At 38.8% G+C, this 21,358-nt stretch overlaps 1 protein-coding gene across 1 annotated transcript in view; it reads left to right on the top strand.

Annotated features, from left to right (window-relative positions):
• The window catches only part of spock3 (SPARC (osteonectin), cwcv and kazal like domains proteoglycan 3), a 409,772-nt gene that overhangs the window by 232,014 nt on the left and 156,400 nt on the right, over window positions 1–21,358 (top strand). Inside the window, exon 4 of the mRNA XM_028804996.2 lies at window positions 13,295–13,409. Within this exon, the coding sequence (XP_028660829.1) occupies window positions 13,295–13,409 (115 nt within the window). The remainder of the gene's footprint in view (window positions 1–13,294; window positions 13,410–21,358) is intronic.

Below are 21,358 nucleotides of genomic sequence, written 5' to 3'. Positions count from 1 at the left end.
CCAGTAAACTCGTTTCTTGCTCAGAGTGAGGCCTTTACTGATAAATCTTTAATTCTTGACTGTAAAACTACAAAACATATTACAAAGGGTGCTTTCAGTACAATGCTCACGCCAAACAATCAATCAATACAGAAATGCATTATAAATAAATCAGTTAACTGTAGCAGATAAACATCTTAACAAATATTTACAAAATAATTATTTAAAAGAGAAACTTACAGGCATATCTTTGCCAAGGCTTAACGTGAAAGAATTGGTGTTATAAACAGCATTCAAAACTTTACTAAACTGCCTTATTAAGAAAGGTGAATTGTACAACTTGACAACATCAATTCTTAAAATGATCACTAGGTGGCAAACCTTAAATTAAAAGTGTGAACAGAATAGTGTAGCCTCCCAACTCACTTAACTTCTAATAATTTAATGGAACCTTTTCAGTCTGGTTTCAGGGCACAGCACAGCTGTGAAACTGCTCTTCTTCAGGTAACCTATGATTTGCTTATGGCAGCAGACTCTGGACAAACCGGCATATGAATTCTGTTAGACCTCAGTGCAGCATTTAACACTGTCAGACATGACATTCTACTGTCCAGAATGAAGAACACGCTGGGCATCTCTGGCACTGCCCTCCAGTGGTTTAAGTCCTATATAACTGATAGGCAAGAGTTTGTTAGTCTTGACAACAGCAGGTCCAGCACAGTGCCAGTCTAACAAGGAGTTCCTCAGGGCTCTGTCCTCGGCTTTCTGCTCTTCTGTATCTGCATGCGTCCCCTTGGCCATATTATTTGTAGTTATGGACTGGGTTATTGTTTTTATGCAGAGGACATTCAGCTCTTTTTCAATGTTAAAAGTGAAACTTCATCGGGGCTTTCTCAGCTCACAACTTGCCTCAGTGAAATAAAAAGCTGGATGGAGCAGAACTCTTTAAAATTAAATTGCAACAAAACCAAACTTCTGCAAATTGTCACTAAAGCGCAACTTAACAACATGAGCTCCTTTTCAGTAACTTTTGACGGTGATCTCATCAGACCTTTTTCTTCTGCATGGAATCTTGGGCTCATTTTTGATTCCTCCCTTTCTTATTTTGCCCACATAAACTACATTAAGAAATTTTCCTACTTTCACCTCCGTCACACATCCTATGTTCGATCATTCCTCTCCTTTTATAAATGCTGAGAAACTTGTCCATGCTTTTATCATATCCTGCATCGATTATTGTAACTCTCTACTGGCAGCTGCCAATTCTAATCTTACGAGGGGGGACGCAAAAATAACCGGAATTTTGTTGTTGCTAGGTTGGTACTTGTAGTACGTGGTTGGGCCGCTAGGGCGATCTAGTTACACTCCTCACAAGTCAGTCTGCCAAGTGCCATCAGTCTGGAAGGTTGTGCTTGTGTTCAGTGAATTCTTTTGTATAAGTAGGTTGCGCAACAGTGTGAGAAGGAAATGCCCTGATTTGTGGGAGTTGGGCGATTGGTTCTTTCATCATGACAACGCTCCATCTCATACTGCTCTCAGCATTCGCCAATTTTTGGCAAGAAACGGTATGACAACCCTGAACCACCCACCCTACTCACCGGATTTAGCTCCGTGTGATTTCTTTTTGTTCCCTCGGATGAAAAAAGACTTGAAAGGAAGGCGTTTTGCTGACGTCGAAGAGGTAAAGCAAGAAACGACCAGAGCATTAATGGGCATTACTTCAGACGAATTTAAAAAATGTTTCGAACAATGGAACAAACGGTTAGATAAGTGTATTTCCGCCAATGGAGAGTACTTTGAAGGAGACTAATTGTAGTTTGTACAGAAAATTACATTAAACACAGTTTTAAAAATATTTCCGGTTATTTTTGGGTCCCCCCTCATATATCACAGCTCCAGTTGATTCAAAACTCTGCTGCAAGAGTCCCGCTTCACCTGCACTGGCTCCCTGTGTCTTGCAGGATTAAATATAAAATTCTATCTATAACCTACAAAGCTTTAAATGGCCTTACACCGGACTATATCAGTGACCTTCTCCATCACTCTGCTCCTGTTTGCCCACTAAGGTCCTCTGATTCTGACCATCTTGTTGTGCCCCACCCTAACCTGCTCTCTATGGGTGACGGAGCTTTCAGCTGTTTAGTACCCAGACTTTGGAATGACCTCCCTAAATTAATGAGATCAGCCGACTCCGTTCATTCTTTTAAAAGACAACTTAAAACTCATCTGTTCAGAAAGGCTTTTAACTTAACCTAACATTCTGCCTCCTCTTTCAGTTTTTCTCTCTGTCCAGATGCTCAGTATAATTTGTGTGTGTTTTATGTCACAAATGATATTATTTGCTAGGCTTTTCTTTTAGTATTGATTTTAGTATTTAACTCTGGTTTATTGTCTTTTATTCTATTAATGCTTTGTGTGTCCTGTATCTATCTGTTTTAGTGTTCTGTTCAGGAAACATTTCTATCCAATGTTACATATACCCTGCTATTTCAATAAGCGCCTTGGGCATGGGAAAGATGGTATATAAATAAAATGTATTATTATTATATTTGGGGCATATGTGCTTTTAAGCCTGTACCCTTCGTGGTGCCATTCTTCAAGGACTCTCATTCAAATGGAGACTTTTAGTTGTGTTGCTGGTCAAAATAAATTAGCAGTTTCTTTACATTTTTTAGAAGAATTACTGTTGACAATAAAACTGATGTTTTCTGATGCATTTTTTTACATTTTGTATGAATTTTGATTGACTTCATTATTTATCATATACCCACAGACCTATATGGTAGTGTCCAGGTAATAAATGGTCTAGAAAACGTGTCAATATGTGAGGTAGAAATGGGACGTTGCACCCATTAATGTTTAAAGTGCATGTACTAGAATTAAATTAGGTCAGGCATTAGGAAGAAACCTTGTGGCTGGAACCTTTTCAGGGGCTACTGTTTGCTACATTTGTCAGACCCCAAGAGACTAAGGTAGCTCTGGAGTATTGAGATGGACACTCGGCATTCATTAACAGCATGGCAGGCCAGTGTGGATGCGACAATATGTTAATGCAGCTTTCCTCACATCATTATGTACCTGCACAAATAATTAGAGTAAACCTTCAAAACTACCACGGGTGTATTCATTTACTTAGTACATGATGCTAGTTTTATAGGGATGGTCTCCATTAAACTCAGAATGTTTAAAATCTATGCCCTGAAATGATAAAAAAAAATCTGCCTCATGGGACGAAAAGTTCAAAGCATTAAATTACAAATTACAAATAACAAATAATTCAACATTTTCATTTTAGTCAAATGATAACAAAAATAGAAACCTACTAATCCTATCCACATAACATTGATTATCTTTAGTTTTTGTTTTTGTACTCTACATGGATATCTTTATAACAGAAATGCTTCTTCTCCCTTATCTCTAAAAACAGTCTTGCCTCCTGAATGCTCCTTGTGACCTAAAATGATGTTACACCCTGGGGAAACTTTCACAGAATTCTTAAACCTTGTATATTTAGTCTGCAAACCTACCCATCCCAAAGAACCCTGAAATGGAAATGACAGATCTGCCCAACTTTGTAATGTAAAACATCTTCTCTGCTGAGGGCCCTTTCCCTCTTGGCATTTTTCATCGTATCAGATTTTGTTATCTGCTTAGTGCCAACAGTGGGATACAAGAATTTTAAACATTTTTAGAAGAACATTATTTAGATTATTTAAGAAAACAAATGACACGGTACGTTGGAATGTTAATTAAGCTTCAGTGACTTCACAGAATGGTTTAGGAGATTATTTTACTGCTATTTTAATTAGTCTGTACATAAGAATTGTAAAGTTATTTACATTCTTAAAATCTGTGAATTTTCCCTTGGGATTAATAAAATATCTATCTATCTATCTATCTATCTATCTATCTATCTATCTATCTATCTATCTATCTATCTATCTATCTATCTATCTATCTATCTATCTATCTATCTATCTATCTATCTAAAGGGGTGCCCAGCTGGCAAGGAGCAGGACATCATTACACTGATGCAGGGTAGCAACGTTAAATCTAATGAAGTAGGAAAGTCACACTTACAGCAGAAGAAATCCTGTGTGCACCAGTTTAGAAATCCCAGGGCCACTAGAATATGATGTGCCCAGTGTCTATGCTGGGGCACTGTCTGGGCAGTCAGTCTTTTCTCATTGCTCAGTGGAGTTGTTAGTTTTTTGTCTTGCAGGATGTAAAATACTGTGTACATACTAGCTTCTTCCATCATGTTATGACCGGAATTAAGACTTATTTGTCCATCACCACTACCTTATGACATCAAGAAAGTCCGAGTAACTCCAAAAACTAAAAAAAAAAAAAAAAACCACAGTTACTAGACTTTTCCATTGCACGTGAGAGTGATTGGGGTTTATAGGGAGAGGATGCAGGTTTGTATTCAGGGGACAAGGAAACTGCAAAAAATGTAAAGTGGATGACATAGGAGGGGAGAAGTGAAAGAAATCCCACATGTTCTAAGCACAGACTTTAGCTAGAGACAAAGGAAAAAGGAGGGCTGCAAGGATTGGAATGGCTCAAGTCCAGAAGCATTTAAGATATCTCCTAATGTCAAAATACCCTTTATTGACCACTTAGAAAAAGTGATTGTTTTGTCACCTATATTCAATGCTGGGTTGCTAAAGAGAGGATTATGGAGAAACTGCCCCAATAATTTTTCAACTTGATGCCATTTCTGGAGGGCATAACATATAATGAGGCCTGTTTTGAGGCGGGTGGGGGGCAATGAATTTAATCTGTAGTCAGATCTTGTCAAACTTTCATGATGATTTTTTTTTCCAGGAAAACACATTTACTGCCCAAATAATGAAGTCCATTTATTGTTGCCTCTGGTTCAATTGAAAGTTTAGTGTTTGAAATGCAACCAAACTCACTGCATAGTAAAAAAAAAAAAAAAGTAACTAAGCATCTCCTGGTTAAGAAGAAAGCAAATAGACTAGAAGTGTGAAAATACCTTTAAACTAGCTGGTGCTTTTCTTTAAATGACAAAAATTCTGTTATAAAAGAACATAAGGGTACTTTATTAGAGAGAATGATGTTTCCTCTCATTGCTTTACTTTGAAGTATAAAAACATGAGGCTAGAAATAAGACAGTAAACCTTTTCTTTTCTGAAAAGAAATGCTTCAAGGCTATGACAACTTGTATCAGTAAAAAGAGAAACCCAGCTGATGAGATGAAGCCTGAATAAAGTAAAGCTCATGGGGATTGACTTCTTGAGTAGAAAAACAGCACACCTATGGGATCAAGCCTACAGTACCGTACCACACCACAGACCAGAATTCAAGAGAACTACAATCGCATGATGTCAAAAAAATAAGAATAAAAATACAAGCAGCTCAGTTTCTCAAATGTCAGAATGCACCTCAGAGGCAAGAGTCGGGTGAAGCATCACACTTTAAGAATTAGTAGTAGCTATTGTAGAAATAGTAGAAGTACACAGTACAGTGACATTCCTATTTGCATGTTCAACCACCACACATTGTCACCACCTTGTGATGTCATGATAACAAGGAGGTAATAAAATACAGTACATAAATGATTTATGTTATGACTAGGACTCCCAAATCATCTAAATATATAAAACCCTTCCAAAAATGTCCACTGGGGGGATTGACTGTCATACCCCAGCTAGCAATGAGAGCAAACACGGAATCTTAGTAAAATAAAAAGATTATTTTTATAAAAAAAGGCTCTGTGACACAATGAAACTCTAAAGAGTGCAAAAGATGTAAAAGAGTTGGCAGCAAGGCAATCCAAGGTGAACGAAATATCCGGTACGAAATTCCAAGAATAGTTGAAATACAGAGCGAAGTCAAAAATCCAGTATATCACTAAGCGCACAAAAATCACAAAAAGTACAACTCACCACTCCTCGGCACACTCTAAAATGAACTGCCAAGAACTGTGAAACACTCTCTGGATTTATAAGGAAAAGGGCAGTTCTTGGTGGTGATTGGCAGGTGCCCCCTTCTCTAGAGGCACCACCCACAAAACACATGGAACATAACACAGACATAGAAAACAAAGACGACAATAAACACAGGTGACATTAATGACTCAAATTTGAGAAACTAAATAAATAAATAAAACAAGACCTTGAACCTCAGCCCTTGCTGAGATGCAACAGATTGATGTACTCCCTTACCCCTGTTTCTCTCTTGCTTGCCAAAATTTGGTCTGGCTATTACCCAAGAATCAATTTAATTGACACAAGTTCACAAGATATGGTCATCTGTATTCTATATATTTGTAGTATAGCTCAATGCAGCCTGGCAGACAGCTGGGATGACAGGATGTGCTCTCTTAGTGACCACAAACACTAAGAGGAATGGTTTTCAGTTAAAGGGCCAAAACCTCCTTCAGTTTTCTTTATGGTAGATTCATGCCAATCACACATTTTTGTATTCTACTTCTTGGTGCAAATCCTACAATGCATCCTGGTAAGGAGAGATGTCAAGGGTGCAGCAGGAAGGCACATGGGTGCCTCAAGGATTGGTGCTGGGCCCTCTTTTCTTCTTTATATACATCTGTTCACTAGGCTAAATCATCCTCATGTTTTCTCTTATCAATGACTAGCTGTCTTCTGTGGCTCCATTCACGTAGTAGTGAAACAGGACAAACTTTAAAAATCAATAAAAAAAATGTAATTCTGGCCAAGTGGAAGGTAGGTCAAATGTTGGTACTGTATCTGATCGTGTTCACCTCTGATGGGAGAGCATCCCCCGCGTGGGGATAAAAGCACGTAAGCATGATAAGCTCTGCTGCTCAACAGCTACCCACTAAAACACACGTAGCTCTGGTCTCTCTCTCAAAAATGTCAAACGTTACTCCTTAACAGTCTTGAGATGATAATGTCTGCTGAACAAACAGGTATCGCTAGCTAAGCAGAGACAAGGTATGCTCCAACATCTGGCGAGAGGTAGAGCAACTCAAACAGCCCCATCCGGCTCCCCACTCCTCAGGTCCTACTTCCTCCTCCCCTCGGCCTACAGCCTCTCTCTTAGATTTGCGTGAATAAATCACTACTGCAAGCAAACTATGATAGCGCGATGAGAGAAGTCGCAAAATCAACCAGAATGTTCAAGCAAATTATAGAAAAAAAACAGATCTAAATCCGTTAAGTAGTTCTCTTGTTGAAAAGAGGACAGTCTCACTCTACATACAGACAGACAGATGTTGGATTTTATATATATATAAAATGTTGTTATCCCCGGCCATCCATCTTTTCAGAACCCTAGCTCTGATTACCTCACATCATTATCCCTAGCACCCACCAAGTCTGTATGTAACCTTGAGGTGGTGATCAGTGACCAGATGTCCTTCACTGACCGTATTTTCAGTGGACTCTTGGTCTTGCTGATTCACTCTATACAACATCCATAAGATCAGGCCCTATCTGACAAGCTAGCGACAGCGTTTTTTAACATGTCGTATATCCCTAGGCAACAATGCTTATCTAAACTCAATTTGCTGTTGTTATGTCTTATAATGATGCAATAATCAAAAATGGCAGAAAGATATTGTAGCAGACAGAGGCACTTCTCAAACATGTGTGGTGATCTATGCATGCTTGTGTGTGTGTGTCTGTATGTCTCCACTCTCGCAGTACTCTTTACAACGTTCAAATTAATTATTAAACTTCAGTTACCTTGAGCTACTGAGCTCCTGAATGTATAACAGTATTTTTAACTTTTTATTTTCTCTCAGCCTCAAGTATTTTTTTCTCAGTAGCTTTTTCTTTCTCCTTGAAACCCCAGCAGCATTTAAAATACACAAACTGGAGAAATTGAGAGGGTACAGATGTTTTAGGAAGAAGTCCAGTCAGTGGAGCCTTTGGAGGATGGAATTTCACCGCTATTCACTACACTCTTTTTAAAGGGTTGTCCCCAGATGTGTATTCACATTTCAGAATCACATCTGGCCCCACAAGACTATTTGGTGACATATGCTTGCCGCTACTTATGCACACATGTACAGTGACTCTCTTTTACAATCTCAACCTTAAAACTCTAATAAGAATAAAGATTCTTTTATACAAACTCTGCAAATTCTGTTAAGTGTTCAGGTCATTGAAAAAATAACTGCAAACAGCATGACTATATTCATGGCGCCTATTATTATCTTAAAGCAAAGTGCCTGACTATCAATATATGGAGACATAATGAGGTTAACAATCTTTGTTAATGATGGGTAATAATCTGAAATGTGGTAGTTTGGTCTTATTGTTCCAATACAAGACTTGGGGGCTGTGGGAATATGAACAAAGTATAGCTGCCATATGGCAGTTTCTTATCTGTCATCATTTAGTCTAATCTCCAAATGCATTACATTACTTGATTTATTCCTCTGTGCTGTGTCATCAGTGTCAGAATAAATGAACACAAATGTCACATTCTTCCATGTGGATTTTCTTCCGTTCTTCCTAAACCCCAAATTGGAAATGTTAGATCATATTAAACAATGCAATGGGAACCCACTTTAAATCACACAGAATATTTCATGTGGATGAAATTAAGGTAGAACCTTTGATCAAAACGCTCAACAAATATATTAGTATTAAATTCAGTTTCTTCTTGATGCTTTCCTGATCCTCCCACTGTTCAAAGTGTGATTATCGTCATTATCCACTCTATATTTTTTCAGTATAAAAAAGTATGTTTATGGGACTGCGGTGGGTTGGCACCCTGCCCAGGATTGGTTCCCTGCCTTGTGCCCTGTGTTGGCTGGGATTGGCTCCAGCAGACCCCCGTGACCCTGTGTTCGGATTCAGCGGGTTGGAAAATGGATGGATGGATGGATGTTTATAGGAATGTGCCCTGAAACTGCCATTTTGAATAAAGTTGGGTGTTACATTGAAGCTCTGTCTACCACGTCAGTGCAGCTATAACAAGAAATAGTAAGAATAGAAAATGAAAAGGTTAGACAAATATAGACGAATATACATAATATAAACTCACTGAGAAAATTATTAGTAACTCTATACTAATACTGGGTAGGGCATCCTTTTGCTTTCAAAATGACCTCAATTCTTCATTGCATGGATTCCATACAATGATAGAAACAGTCCTTTGAGATTCCGGTCCATATTGACATGATTGCATTTAAATTCATGTTGTGAATCTACCGTTCTACCACAACCCAAAGGTTTTCTATAAGATTCAGATGTGGTGATTAGGAAGGTGACTGTAAAACCCTGAACTCATTGTTCTGATCATGAAATTAGTTGGTGATGAATTTTGCTTTCTGACATGGTGCATTATCATGCTGTGAATAGCCATTAGAAGATAACTAAATTGTGGCCAATGAAGGGATGCACATGGTTGGCAACAATACTCAGATAGGCATTGAAGTGATTATTGATTGGTATTAGCAGGCCCAAAATTTGAAGAGAAAACATTCCCCACACCACTACATCACCCCCACCAGCCTGGAATGTTGACAAAAGGCATGTTCAGTGCATGGATTCATGTTGTTAGCACCAAATTCTGATTCTACCATCTATGTGCCTGAAGCAGAAATCAAGACTCATCAGATGAGGCCACTTTTTTCAGTCTTCAACTGTCCAGTTTTAGTGAGCCTGCACCCACTGTAGCCTCAGCTTTCTGTTCTTGACTGACAGAAGTGGAACCCAACATAGTCTTTTACTATTGTAGCCCATCCGCCTCATTGTTTAACATGTTTTTCATTCTGAGATGCTTTCTGCTCACCACAGTTGTACTAAGTGGTTAGTCGAATTACTGTAGCCATTCTGTCAGGTCAAACCAATCAGGCCATTACCCTCTGACCTCTCTCATCAACACGGTGTTTCCGTCCACAGAACTGCCGCTCACTGGATGTTTCTTTTGTTTTTCAAACCATTGTGAGTTAACACTAGAGAAAGGGTTCTTAATCTGAGGTCCGTGGACCCCTAGGAGGTTTCAGGGGGTCCGTGACGGTCAGATAAAAATGAACATTTATATTCACTATACAGCCCGCTACTGTTGATTTTTTCACACATGAACTTTGTACCGTGATTTATCTCGTGCTTTACGTCTCTCACCGTTATTTGTTCTCACATATTATTTTTCTTGCAAATATTTATCTCACATAAGATTAATGCGTGATTCACATACTCGGGAGAAACATAACACTCAAAAAAAAAAAGCGGTGAGAAAATGTTGTGCGAGTAAAATCACGCGAGAAATACTGCGCGAGAAAAATAGCAGTTACCATACAGCGCCCTCTCTCGTCCCAATCAACGGTTTCCCATTGAAAGAAATGAAAGAAAACACAGATTCGTAATCCTTTCCTAGCCGACATGGACTGTATCAGTGATGAATACACCTTGCCAAAGATGACCTCATTGACCTGAGGACAAAGGAAATGTTACGAAATTAATTCAGCTTGTGAGTCTTGGAGAATTCTGGTGTGCATTGACACAAGCCTGCCCTCGTCTGATTCCCTTTGCTACTACATACCTTTGTGAATCGGGGTTTTCAGCACTTGTTTCTATCAAAATGAAAAGCTGAAATAAATTGCATGTCAAAGATGACATGCGTGTCACCTTGTCAAAGACCACTCCATCGTTTCATATTCTTATTCAAGGGAAAAAAGAACAACCTTCTCATTGAAAAAAAGTAGATAACTAGAGAGTAGATGTACAGTAGTAGTAGTGGTAGTAGAATTGTAGTAGAATATAATTGACCATGGACACCCAGATGTTTATTTTCTTCAGAGATGATGCTGACTGAAGTTTTTGTTTCCCTCTGCTCCATTGTCAACTAGCCATAGTTCAACAAATAATTACTGGACAGACATTGTGGGGCTCCATTTATGTTAATCAGTTTTAAGATACTTTGTTTTCCTGTCTGTTTAAACAAATCCGTGTCTTTCTGCGTACTCCTTATGCTTAGTAATTTGAAAAGTTTGGTTTGGCATCTACTTATGAGCATGTCACAGCGCTCTGAGCCTATACTGAGAGACTGAGGCCAGCATTGATGAACTCCACATGCCCTGAAACTGCTTTTCCATCTTTGCAATGTTCTTTCTGAAACCTTTCGTTCATCACTGCCTACACCAAGATTAGCAGGGAAGTCCTAATGTGAATGCAGAAACTGAATCTTTAGCGACGTGTTGCTCTTCATAATTTTGTATGCTTTTGAATGATGTTGTCAACCAGTTGGATATAATTAGGGGCTCTGTAGTTGCCAAGAAAATTCTCAACAATGTTTTGAATACTTTCCGTGCAATTTCCTGATGACCTACTAGCTGATCTTCTAACTGCTTGTCATTGATGATGTGTCTGATTTGTGGACCAATCTTGGCATCAGTTATTTGTGGAAACATCTGTCTCAAATATCAAAATCTTTTGCCTCCCTTACTCATCATTTTCAAAGATTTTTTATCAGTACACATTTAATATGAATAGGAGGAAAAATATTCTTTGCTGGATTGACAAGTGCTTTATATGTGCCAAACTTTTCTGTCCTGGAACCAAATGGTTATGGAGTGGCCAGTTCTTTTTAATGTAATGAGAATCTTTAACACGGTTATCCCATTTGCAGTATGTGGTGTATCTGAGCTACATTCCCAGTAAGCAGTTCCACTACTTGTAGATCACCACAGATGTTCCAGGTGTATTCATTGTACTATATGCAGTATATCTATCCATAGGTCTGAATCGCAATCTGATTATTTGGGTGGTCATCTACAAGGTAATGATTACGGTTTTTCGACCAGTCTGAAAACATCCGCCACACCCTCTGAGTTCCAGGAAGCAGGTCATAGGCATGTTATAGAGTACGTGTCAAATAATACAAAGAGTATGCGACACGTCTGAGGTTCAAGGTACGCCTGATGAGCCCCAATTAGGCCAAAACACATGTTGTGTTGTGCTTCTCACAATTGAGAAGATGTGGTGGATGTTTGCCAAGTGGTCGACCAATCACAAGATAGATAGATAGTGGGGCGGGTGGCTGGGGCCCATGCCTGGACAGGACGCCCCTTCTACATGTGTTCCGGGGGAGCAACCATGGGCTCTTCAGGAGCTCCCCTGGGATGCTTGGTGGCAGCCTCCCTGGCTGATGAGGGTGCCCCAGTTTCCCGCAGGGTTCCATGGGAGATGGAGTTCTCCACATCCCTGTTGGGATCTGGGGTGGCTGCCAGGGGGTGCTGCATGGGTCCCTGAGCCGGCTGGGACAACTATACAGCCCGACCCAGAAGTGCAATCAGAAACAGGTGATCAAGCACCTGGAGCACTTCTGGGTGGGCTATAAAAAGGGCCAGCAACCACCACTCAGGGGCCAGAGTTGGGAGGAAGAGGACGAGATTGCCAAGGAGGAGTGGTGGTGCCGCCAAATGGGAGTGTTGAGTAAAGTGCTTTTGGGACTGTGTATTGCCTGAGGAGTTCATGGGGAAGATGTGCCCCACAGGTGTAGAAAATAAAGTCTTTTGTTGGATTTTACACATGCCTCTGTGTCAGTCTGTGCTGAGTCGGGCGCTATACAGCGTCCATAGCACAAATAGATAGATAGATAGATAGATAGATAGATAGATAGATAGATAGATAGATAGATAGATAGATAGATAGATAGATAGATAGATAGATAGACAGTTTTCCTTTCTTCCTGTTCTACTTCTTCTACCTTCACTTTTTCCAGTTACTGTATATGTTTATTATCATTCCTAGTCTCTATGAATTTTGAAAGGTTTCCATATGGGTGTTCTTCAGGTTCTTTGTTTCTTCCTCTCACTGATGACTATTTTGTACATCGGCCCCGTGTTACTGATTGTGCCCATCATCTGGGGTTGGGATAGGCTTCAGCATTCAACCACCTGTACTGGAATAAGCTGAAGTAAAAAAATGAATGGATGCAGCTATACATATAAATTGAAATAAAATATTGAGCTGTCTTGAATCTACTTAGAAGAAATAACAGGTGCATTCTGAGATTTACAGCTTCAGCTATCAAAATTGCATGTTTCCATGCTGTAGTTTACTTGCTGTGCTGAATGAATGTAATCTAGATTTCTAGACTCTCTCAGCACAGTATTCTTTTTATCATTTGTAGAGTATTATTACTTGACCATTACAAATTAAGGCATACAGACCTGCCAACAAAAATGGGTATGTCAACTAAAGAGGTGCTGTGCAATTTTCTCTCAAGTTAAAATGCGTAAACTCTTTTATAAAATATAAAAGTATAATATATATGATAATTGAAAGTACAGAACCAATAACAATATTAAAGCAATGCCATATTTTCTTTTTTTTTAATACATTTCTAGTTCTGGACCCCAAAAAAGATCCATGCCTAAAGATGAAATGCAGTCGCCACAAAGTCTGTGTTGCCCATGACTACCACACAGCAAGCTGTATTAGCCAAAGAAGGATGACTCAAAGGTAAGAGACGCGGTCTTTGACAGCAGCACCTTTCATTTTATTCCTATCAAGTATGAACATTATAGTTTCACTCTTCATTCATCATCAAACTTTATACTGTAAATATATTTTAAATGATGCCATTATTAAAATGAAGACAATGCTTAATCACAAAGCATATTTCATATGCCAGAGTATTATCAGAATAGGAAATCTGCTTACCTCTTTTTAATGAGCAGGGGCTGAAACTGCAAGAGACATTTTTCATTTGCAAACCTGAAGTAACAATTAGTGCATTAAATGAAAGAGAAATGGATTCAGACATTTTTCATTAGACATGACCATGAACGATGAAGAGGACACATCTATTACCTCAGCCACTTGCTTGCATTCTTTTCAGGTGCAGTTAGCTATGGATAAATAGCTAGTCAAAAATGATGATTAGACCACTAATTGCATATTGTATGTAATGGATCTTACAGTAAGCCATCTTTCCTGGTAGGAAATAGATTGATGAGAGGGAAGAGTCTGGCAAATTTAATTACTTCCTTAAATACAAAAGTCAGATAAAGGTAATTCTATTAAACAAAGGAATAACCTTATAGAAGTACAAAATAAAAATGTTGCCACATATTTATATTTAGAGATAAAAAGGGGTGGAATGGAGAATGCGATTATCTATCTGGCTTATTCTCACTTGGACAAAGCTGGAAGCACTTTGAGGATGATGTGATTTGATTTCTCCAGTGCTTTCAATACCATCCAGCCATCCCTGTTAAGCGGTAAACTCAGAGATATGTAGATGGGTAAGCCTGTGGTGTCCTGAGTAATGGACTATGTGTTGGGAAGACCACAATGTGTGTCTGATACGGATGTGAGCAACACTGGAGCACCACAAGGAACAGTCCTGTCTCCTTTCTCTTCACTCTGTACACTCCGACTATAAATAAAACAGCAGATCTTATCACTTGCAGACATTCTCAGATTATTCCGCATTTATGAGGTGTATTGATAAAGGGGATGAGACAGAGGAGTCAGTTGGAGAAGTTTACTTGTTGGTGCAAAAAGGATTGTGTGCATCTTAACATCAGCAAAACCAAGGAACTGCTTAATGACTTTTGTTGCACCAAAGAGTCTCTGTGTCCGGTCACTAATCAAGGAGTGGATCCAGAGGTGGTGCACTCCTGCAAGTACTTGGGGGTCCACGTCAATTACAGGTTGGACTGGAATCATAATACAGAGGAACTATATAAGAAAGGGCTGAGCATGCTCTTTTTCCTTAGGAGACGGTGTTCCCTTAATGTGATCAGTGATATCCTTCACATCTTCTATAACTCTGTAATGGCCAGTACAATTTTTTGATTCTGTGGTGTGCTGGGCTGGTAACATCACTTCAAGAGAGGCCCACCGAATTAACAAACTAATTAAAAAAGATGGCTCAGTTATGGGACACACTCTGGACACCCTGGAAGTAGCAGCAATGGAGAGAATGACAACAAAACTGAGAGCCATTATGAATAATTCTGCACATTCTCTCTCTGACATACTAACACTGAGGACATTCAACAAACAGGTCATTCAGCACAAGTGTATCAAGAAATGCAAAGAAGGCTCCTTTATACCAATAGCAATACATCTGCAATATGCCTCACTGGCATATTATTTTCTTTCTTTTTTACATTTTCTTTCTTTTTAGTCATTTTCACGTGTGTATTTAGAAATATATATATACAGTATATATATATATATATACAGTATATATATATATATATATATATATATATATATATATATATATATATATATATATATGGTTGAAATAATTTTACTGTCAAATAAATGCAGAGTACACAACACGTGTTTCGCCCTCATTCTGGGCTCATCAGGTGTACACACTCCACTGCACTCCCTCTCGGGAATCGAACCTCGGACGTCAGCGTCAGAGGCGATGCCCCTAACGTTGCGCCACGGTGTGTGGTTCGTTTATTTGACAGCATGTAGATCGGGGTAATTACATTCACGGCATTCGAAGTCTGTGTCACAATCTGATTGTATGGGTGGTTACCTACCAGGTAACGCTTGTGGTTGGTCAGCGATCTGCTAATATATATATATATATTGTGATATTTGCCCGGACACCACCAGTCGGAGACCACATATTCATCCAAATACCTTTTATTTTCTCTTCTTAACACACACAAGTCAGTCCCGCACAAGTCCCACAATGCTTCTAGCCCCAGTCTCCCTTCTCCTGGGCCTTCTCTCTCCTTGTCCCTGGGCCACCTACACTATCTCTCCAGGAGCTTCGTCCTGCTCCTGCTCCCGACTCCAGCTCCTTGATTGGAGGGAGGCGGCCCTTCTTTTCCTCACCAGGATGAGCTCCAGCTGCTCTCCATGATGTCACATCCTGGTGTGGCAGAAGCGTCAAGAGAACACCCGGAAGCACTCCGGGTGACCCTGGAAGGATCGTCCTCCATTGGTGTGGCAGAAGTAAATAAGTCCCGGGCTCCATGAGGCTCAGGGCTCCCCCTGGCGGTGACCAGAGGCCCCAATGGTCTTGAGCCTCCCTGCTCTCCTTCCGTGGGCCTCTTCTGCTCCAGGGCGGTTGCCCCCTCATGGTCCGGAGGACAAATATGCCACCGTCAAGTCCTTCCAGGCATCCCAGCCGGGTCTGACCCCCAGCCGTGTACGACTATATATATATATATATATATATATATATATATATATATATATATATATATATATATATATATATATATATATATATATATGTATATATAGTAAAATATAGCCCGGCCACAGACAGACACGACACCAGATGTCCACACACATTGTTTATTTACACTATTTACACACTGGTTGCACCAACTCACACACGACTATTCAGTCCTTTTCCTCTCTTCGGCCGCCTCCACTCCTCTCTCGCAAGCTCCGTCTTCCTCCTCCCGACTCCGGCTCCCCGAATGGAGTGAAGTGACCTCTTTCATAACACCCCGGATGTGCTCCAGGTGCTCTGAGATGCTCTTCCAGCAGCACTTCCTGGTGTGGCGGAAGTGCTGCCTTTGCATCCGGAAGCACTCCGGGCATACACAGTTCCTGGAGCAGCAGGACTTTCTGGTGTGGCGGAAGTGCTGTTCTCCAGGGCTCGGGAACCATCCAGGTGCCTCCTGGGGCTGGCCACAGACCCCCACAGGGTTTGTATCCGTGGTCCTTGATGGAAATCGGGGGGCCTGCCCTCTTGCACCCAGGGGAGATATTGCCCCTCTCCCAGTCCTTCCCTGCTCCAGGCATCCTGGTCGTCTGCCATGATAGATAGATAGATAGATAGATAGATAGATAGATAGATAGATAGATAGATAGATAGATAGATAGATAGATAGATAGATAGATAGATAGATAGATAGATAGATAGATAGATAGATAGATAGATAGATAGATAGATAGATAGATAGATAGATAGATAGTTGAAAGGAACTACTCTGTGCATCTCTCTCCATCGTTTTGCTGCATCACTTGTGTATTAGCAGTGGGAGGAAAAGTAAAAGGGATGCTGTTTTGCTGATGTTAGCAGCTAAGCGACTTTGTCTTTTTTTTGAGGTTTCGTTTTGCTGACGTGCCAGACTCACTTGTGCATTAGTGGCTAAATTAGTTTTTTGTTTCCTCTAAGGTCGAGCCCTTACCCCAACACTTCCGGGCCGGATAGAGACACACACTTCCACGTGTAGACGTTTTATATATATATATATATATATATATATATAATATATATATATATATATATATATATATATATATATATACTGTATATATATTTAATGAGCTTCTGTAAAAGCAAAATTCCCCCCTTTGGATTCAAACCCTTATCTATCTATCTATCTATCTATCTATCTATCTATCTATCTATCTATCTATCTATCTATCTATCTATCTATCTATCTATCTATCTATCTATCTATCTATCTATCTATCTATCTATCTATCTATCTATCTAAAGCACATGTACCTCTGTCATATAAACATTTTTTGAAACTATTATTAGCATGACATAAATAGCAAAAGCACCTATGTTTTTTAATTACTACACAGTGTAGACAAAGCTGTTAAATATTAAATATTTCAAAAAACATTGTCACAAAAAAGTACACTGTTAGTTTAATGCCTGCTAAAGTATAGTGATGGTAGTACAATACAAACTACAGACAATGAATAGAACACCCTATATTAAATACAATATCAGATAATATAATGCAAGAAACACAATAATGCATTTCCAGGGTCCGTGTCCCCCTGAATGGAGTTTGCATGTTTTCCCCATGTCTTTGTGGGTTTCCTTCCACTGTCCATATTTTTATGTTTGCATAAGAAAACCTAATAAGACAGAAATCTATCATTTTTTTCAGTTTATTTATTTTGGTCATTGTTGTAAAGATTTCAATAAATATGTACATCATTTTATGTTAGATTTTCTATGATGGATACGCTGTGGCCTTCTCACAATATGAATTTGAATGGTCAGGCAAAGAAAATGGATGAAGAGATGGTAGTTTAACTTTTAATGTAATTCTGTTTTGCAAAAATATTGGCTTAAATAACCAGACATGTTGATATTTTATTGTAGCTTCTTAGCTAAGACTTTGGGTTTTATGCCATATGGTTCACGATTACTGTAAATCCCTATCACTGACTCACTGTATGACTCAGACACTCAGCACCTGTGACTCATAACCTCTTGTAACATGAACCTTGTGGGATTTTATCCAATAATAAAGGCCCTGTTCAAGTCCAGTAAATTACCTGTTTCCTCTGGTTTTAAAATGATTTCTTACTTATATGTTATCTATTTAGAAATGAGGGTTTCATGCAAATTAGATCATTCTTTCTTGTTGCAAGGAATTGGTTGAGTAGAACCAAGCAACAAAGATACCCACATGAGCAGCAAAACTCTGTTGCCTTTCTGGGTCTTTTTACATACTGTAGGTCTTGCACCTTGCCCATTGGGTGGTGTGGTTGGCCAACTTCTGGCCCAGGTTAAAGGAAAAATGCAGTTAGATGTACATTAAAATTAAAGGAGACTGAAAAGAATGAAGAATGGAAAGGTAGCAGGACTGGATGAAATGCTAGTGGATATGTGGAAGAGTTTAGGGGAATAGGGAGTACATGTGTTGTGGTATCGAATGCAGAAGATCTATGAACAGGAGAGAATATCAGAGGAGTGGAGGAACAGTGTGATTGTATCCATGTATAAGGTGAAGGGAGATATTCCTAATTGTTTAAACTACTGAGGGATAATATGGATGTCACGCACAATGATAATTTGGGAAAGGGTTATGGAGAGACAGCTTATAGAAGAGACCACCATAGGGGAGGTGCAGTTTAGTCTCATGCCAGATAGAAAAACACCCGATGCCATATTTGCACTGAGACAGTTCATAGAAAAGCATTGACAAAAATAGAAGGCCTTATGATATACCCCCCCAAAACACAAAAGGTATTTTGTATATTTTTGGGCCTGTTAAGATGTGTTTGAACTTTAAAAGCTAGCTCCTTTTGTTGGGCCTGTATAAGCTGAAGCCTACTGGTAGTGTTTGGAGGTTGGCTGCTTTGGGCGGGTACACTATCGAAAGTCCTTTTTTGACTTGTGGACCTGTAGAAGACTGAAAACATCTTTGTGGACTGAGAAGGCGGATAATATAATAAACCTATTTACTCTGTATCATAATCGGTCTAACCAGCGCCTGAAGTTGGAATACATAAGTAAGCCCATTACGACACTTGTGAGATTTTAGGCCATTCAAAAATACATTGTATTGTATTGTATTGTATTGTATAAATGCCAGTACTTTCTTTTTAAATCTGACCTCTTAATAGAACAGAGATTCTACTGTCCAGGTTTATTAACATCCTCCTTGGAGTTTTAGGCTTGAATAATTGTAAATATTAGATTGGAGGCACAGGTCGTACTTCGCGTTTCAAGCTTCCAAATTTACTAAAATTAAAACAGAAAGAGACAAGGGTGTCCCCTGGAGCTTAGAGTGTCCAAATTTTTGTGAACAGTCAAAAATGTCTACTGACTGGAACTGGTCCACGGACTGCTGGTTAGGAAACGGTGTTCAAATACATGGGAAGTGACAAGCGAGAGCCTGGAGATCAATGACAAATTCTTTATACTTTATGCATTCATCAGTAATTAAAACAAAAGGAAACACAATTTCCAAACATGAAATGCATTCAATATGTGTAACTTTCAACTCTGGGTTCATTGTTTAACAAGAGATGCTGCAACTAAACACACGTTAAATTGTTATGCCGCATGATTTCAATTGTTATTGTTAGGTGTTTATTAATATTTTTTAACAATTAATCATTTTGGACAATCTTACACTCGTTTTGGAAATTTTGTGAGACATAATATCCAATTTAAGGTTTATTTTTCATTCTAACATTTACTTTTCCAGTTTTATAATTTTTTTAGGATCATTTTTTATCAATGCTATGTTAGTTCACCGTTGCTAGGATGGCCCCCAACATCGCCAGAGGTGTTTTCTTTGAGGTTGTGACTTGCGTTTTTTTGATGTAACAGGTTAAAAGGTTGTTGAAAAGAGCACTTCTTTATCAGAGCTGAAGATTCAAAACCCTTTACTGTCTTTGGTAAAATCATTTTGTTGTGGTATTTCTGGTTCTGATATTTGTCTCTTGTCTTGGCACTTTTGCTCATGTTGTGGATTTCTGGGTTTTGACCCTTTTGCTTCTCTTCATCCATTTCCTGGTTCTCCTGTCCAAATGTATTATTAGCTCTGCTAACATAACATAGATGAAACCATCTTTAAGGCTGGTCATAACTGGTGTCATTGGCAGTTCCTTCTGCCTTGAAAAATACCACCATGAGACAACATGAGTAAATGTTACTCAGAGAAAATATTTTCCTATTTATGTTTATTTATTTGTTGCTCACTAGTTAGCCATCCAGCTCCAGTATCATGGGTTCAAACCCTGGTCTATGTGGAGTCTGAAGGTTTTTCTTGTTTCTTAATTGGTTTTGTTCCAATATTCTGGTCTTCTTCTTAAACTTGTAATTGTTTGATTAATGGGCAGCGGTGCGAGTGAATGTATGTGTGCCATGCAATAGACTGGCACTTTACCCAGAGCTGATTCTTCTTGTACTTGTTCCCAGTGCCCCTAGGGCAGGCATTGTCTGTGTGAATAAGTAAGTTACAAAATAGATGAAGAAATATAAATAGATCTTTAATACTTCTTCTTAAAATATTATTTATTAATTACAAAAAGAAATTGTTTTGTTTGTTCAATTGATGTCCTGTTTGGAGCTAATTGGACAGAATTAATATATTAGGAGGTCCATTGATTTATTTCAGGCATGGCCAGTGTTGTTTTTAAATCATATGCTAATAGGTGAAATTGCATTGAATTTTCCTGTTAAATTGTTTCTTTCATGGTTGTTAATAAAATATAAATTGATGTAAGTGTAGTGTTATTTGTGTAGAGGACTGCCAGTTGTTTTTTAAGTGAATATTCATCCATTTTCAATACCACTTGAGCTGGTGAATGTTGCAGTTTGCCATAAATTATCTTTGTTTTAATTCGGCTACCAGTTTATGGTATTTATTTTATGGTGTCAGCACTGACTGTTATGTAATGAGATTTCTCCTGCCAGCTCTGCACTAAAAGATATTTCTTTATTAACTTTGTAGGTAAAGTGCATAAATCTGACAATTACAATAAGTACTTAGGTAATTTTGCAATTTTTTCACTTTGACTCAATTGTGTAAGAATGATTGCCCATTTATATTATGTGAGCATAAATCTTTTCATATTAAAGCTGAATTCAGCACATTTCTTCCAGCTGATCACTGAACTCACGTGTACGCTACACTTACCTGCAAGGAAATTCAACTCAACACGTGAAACAAAATGCACAATGTAGAAAAAGCAGGAAAAATAACACAATTAAG

The sequence above is a fragment of the Erpetoichthys calabaricus genome, chromosome 7 (genome assembly GCF_900747795.2).
Source record: "Erpetoichthys calabaricus chromosome 7, fErpCal1.3, whole genome shotgun sequence".
In the NCBI taxonomy this organism is placed as follows: domain Eukaryota; kingdom Metazoa; phylum Chordata; class Cladistia; order Polypteriformes; family Polypteridae; genus Erpetoichthys; species Erpetoichthys calabaricus.
The sequence above is the reverse complement of the archived record's forward strand: the minus strand, read 5'-3'. Positions and strand labels throughout refer to the sequence as shown.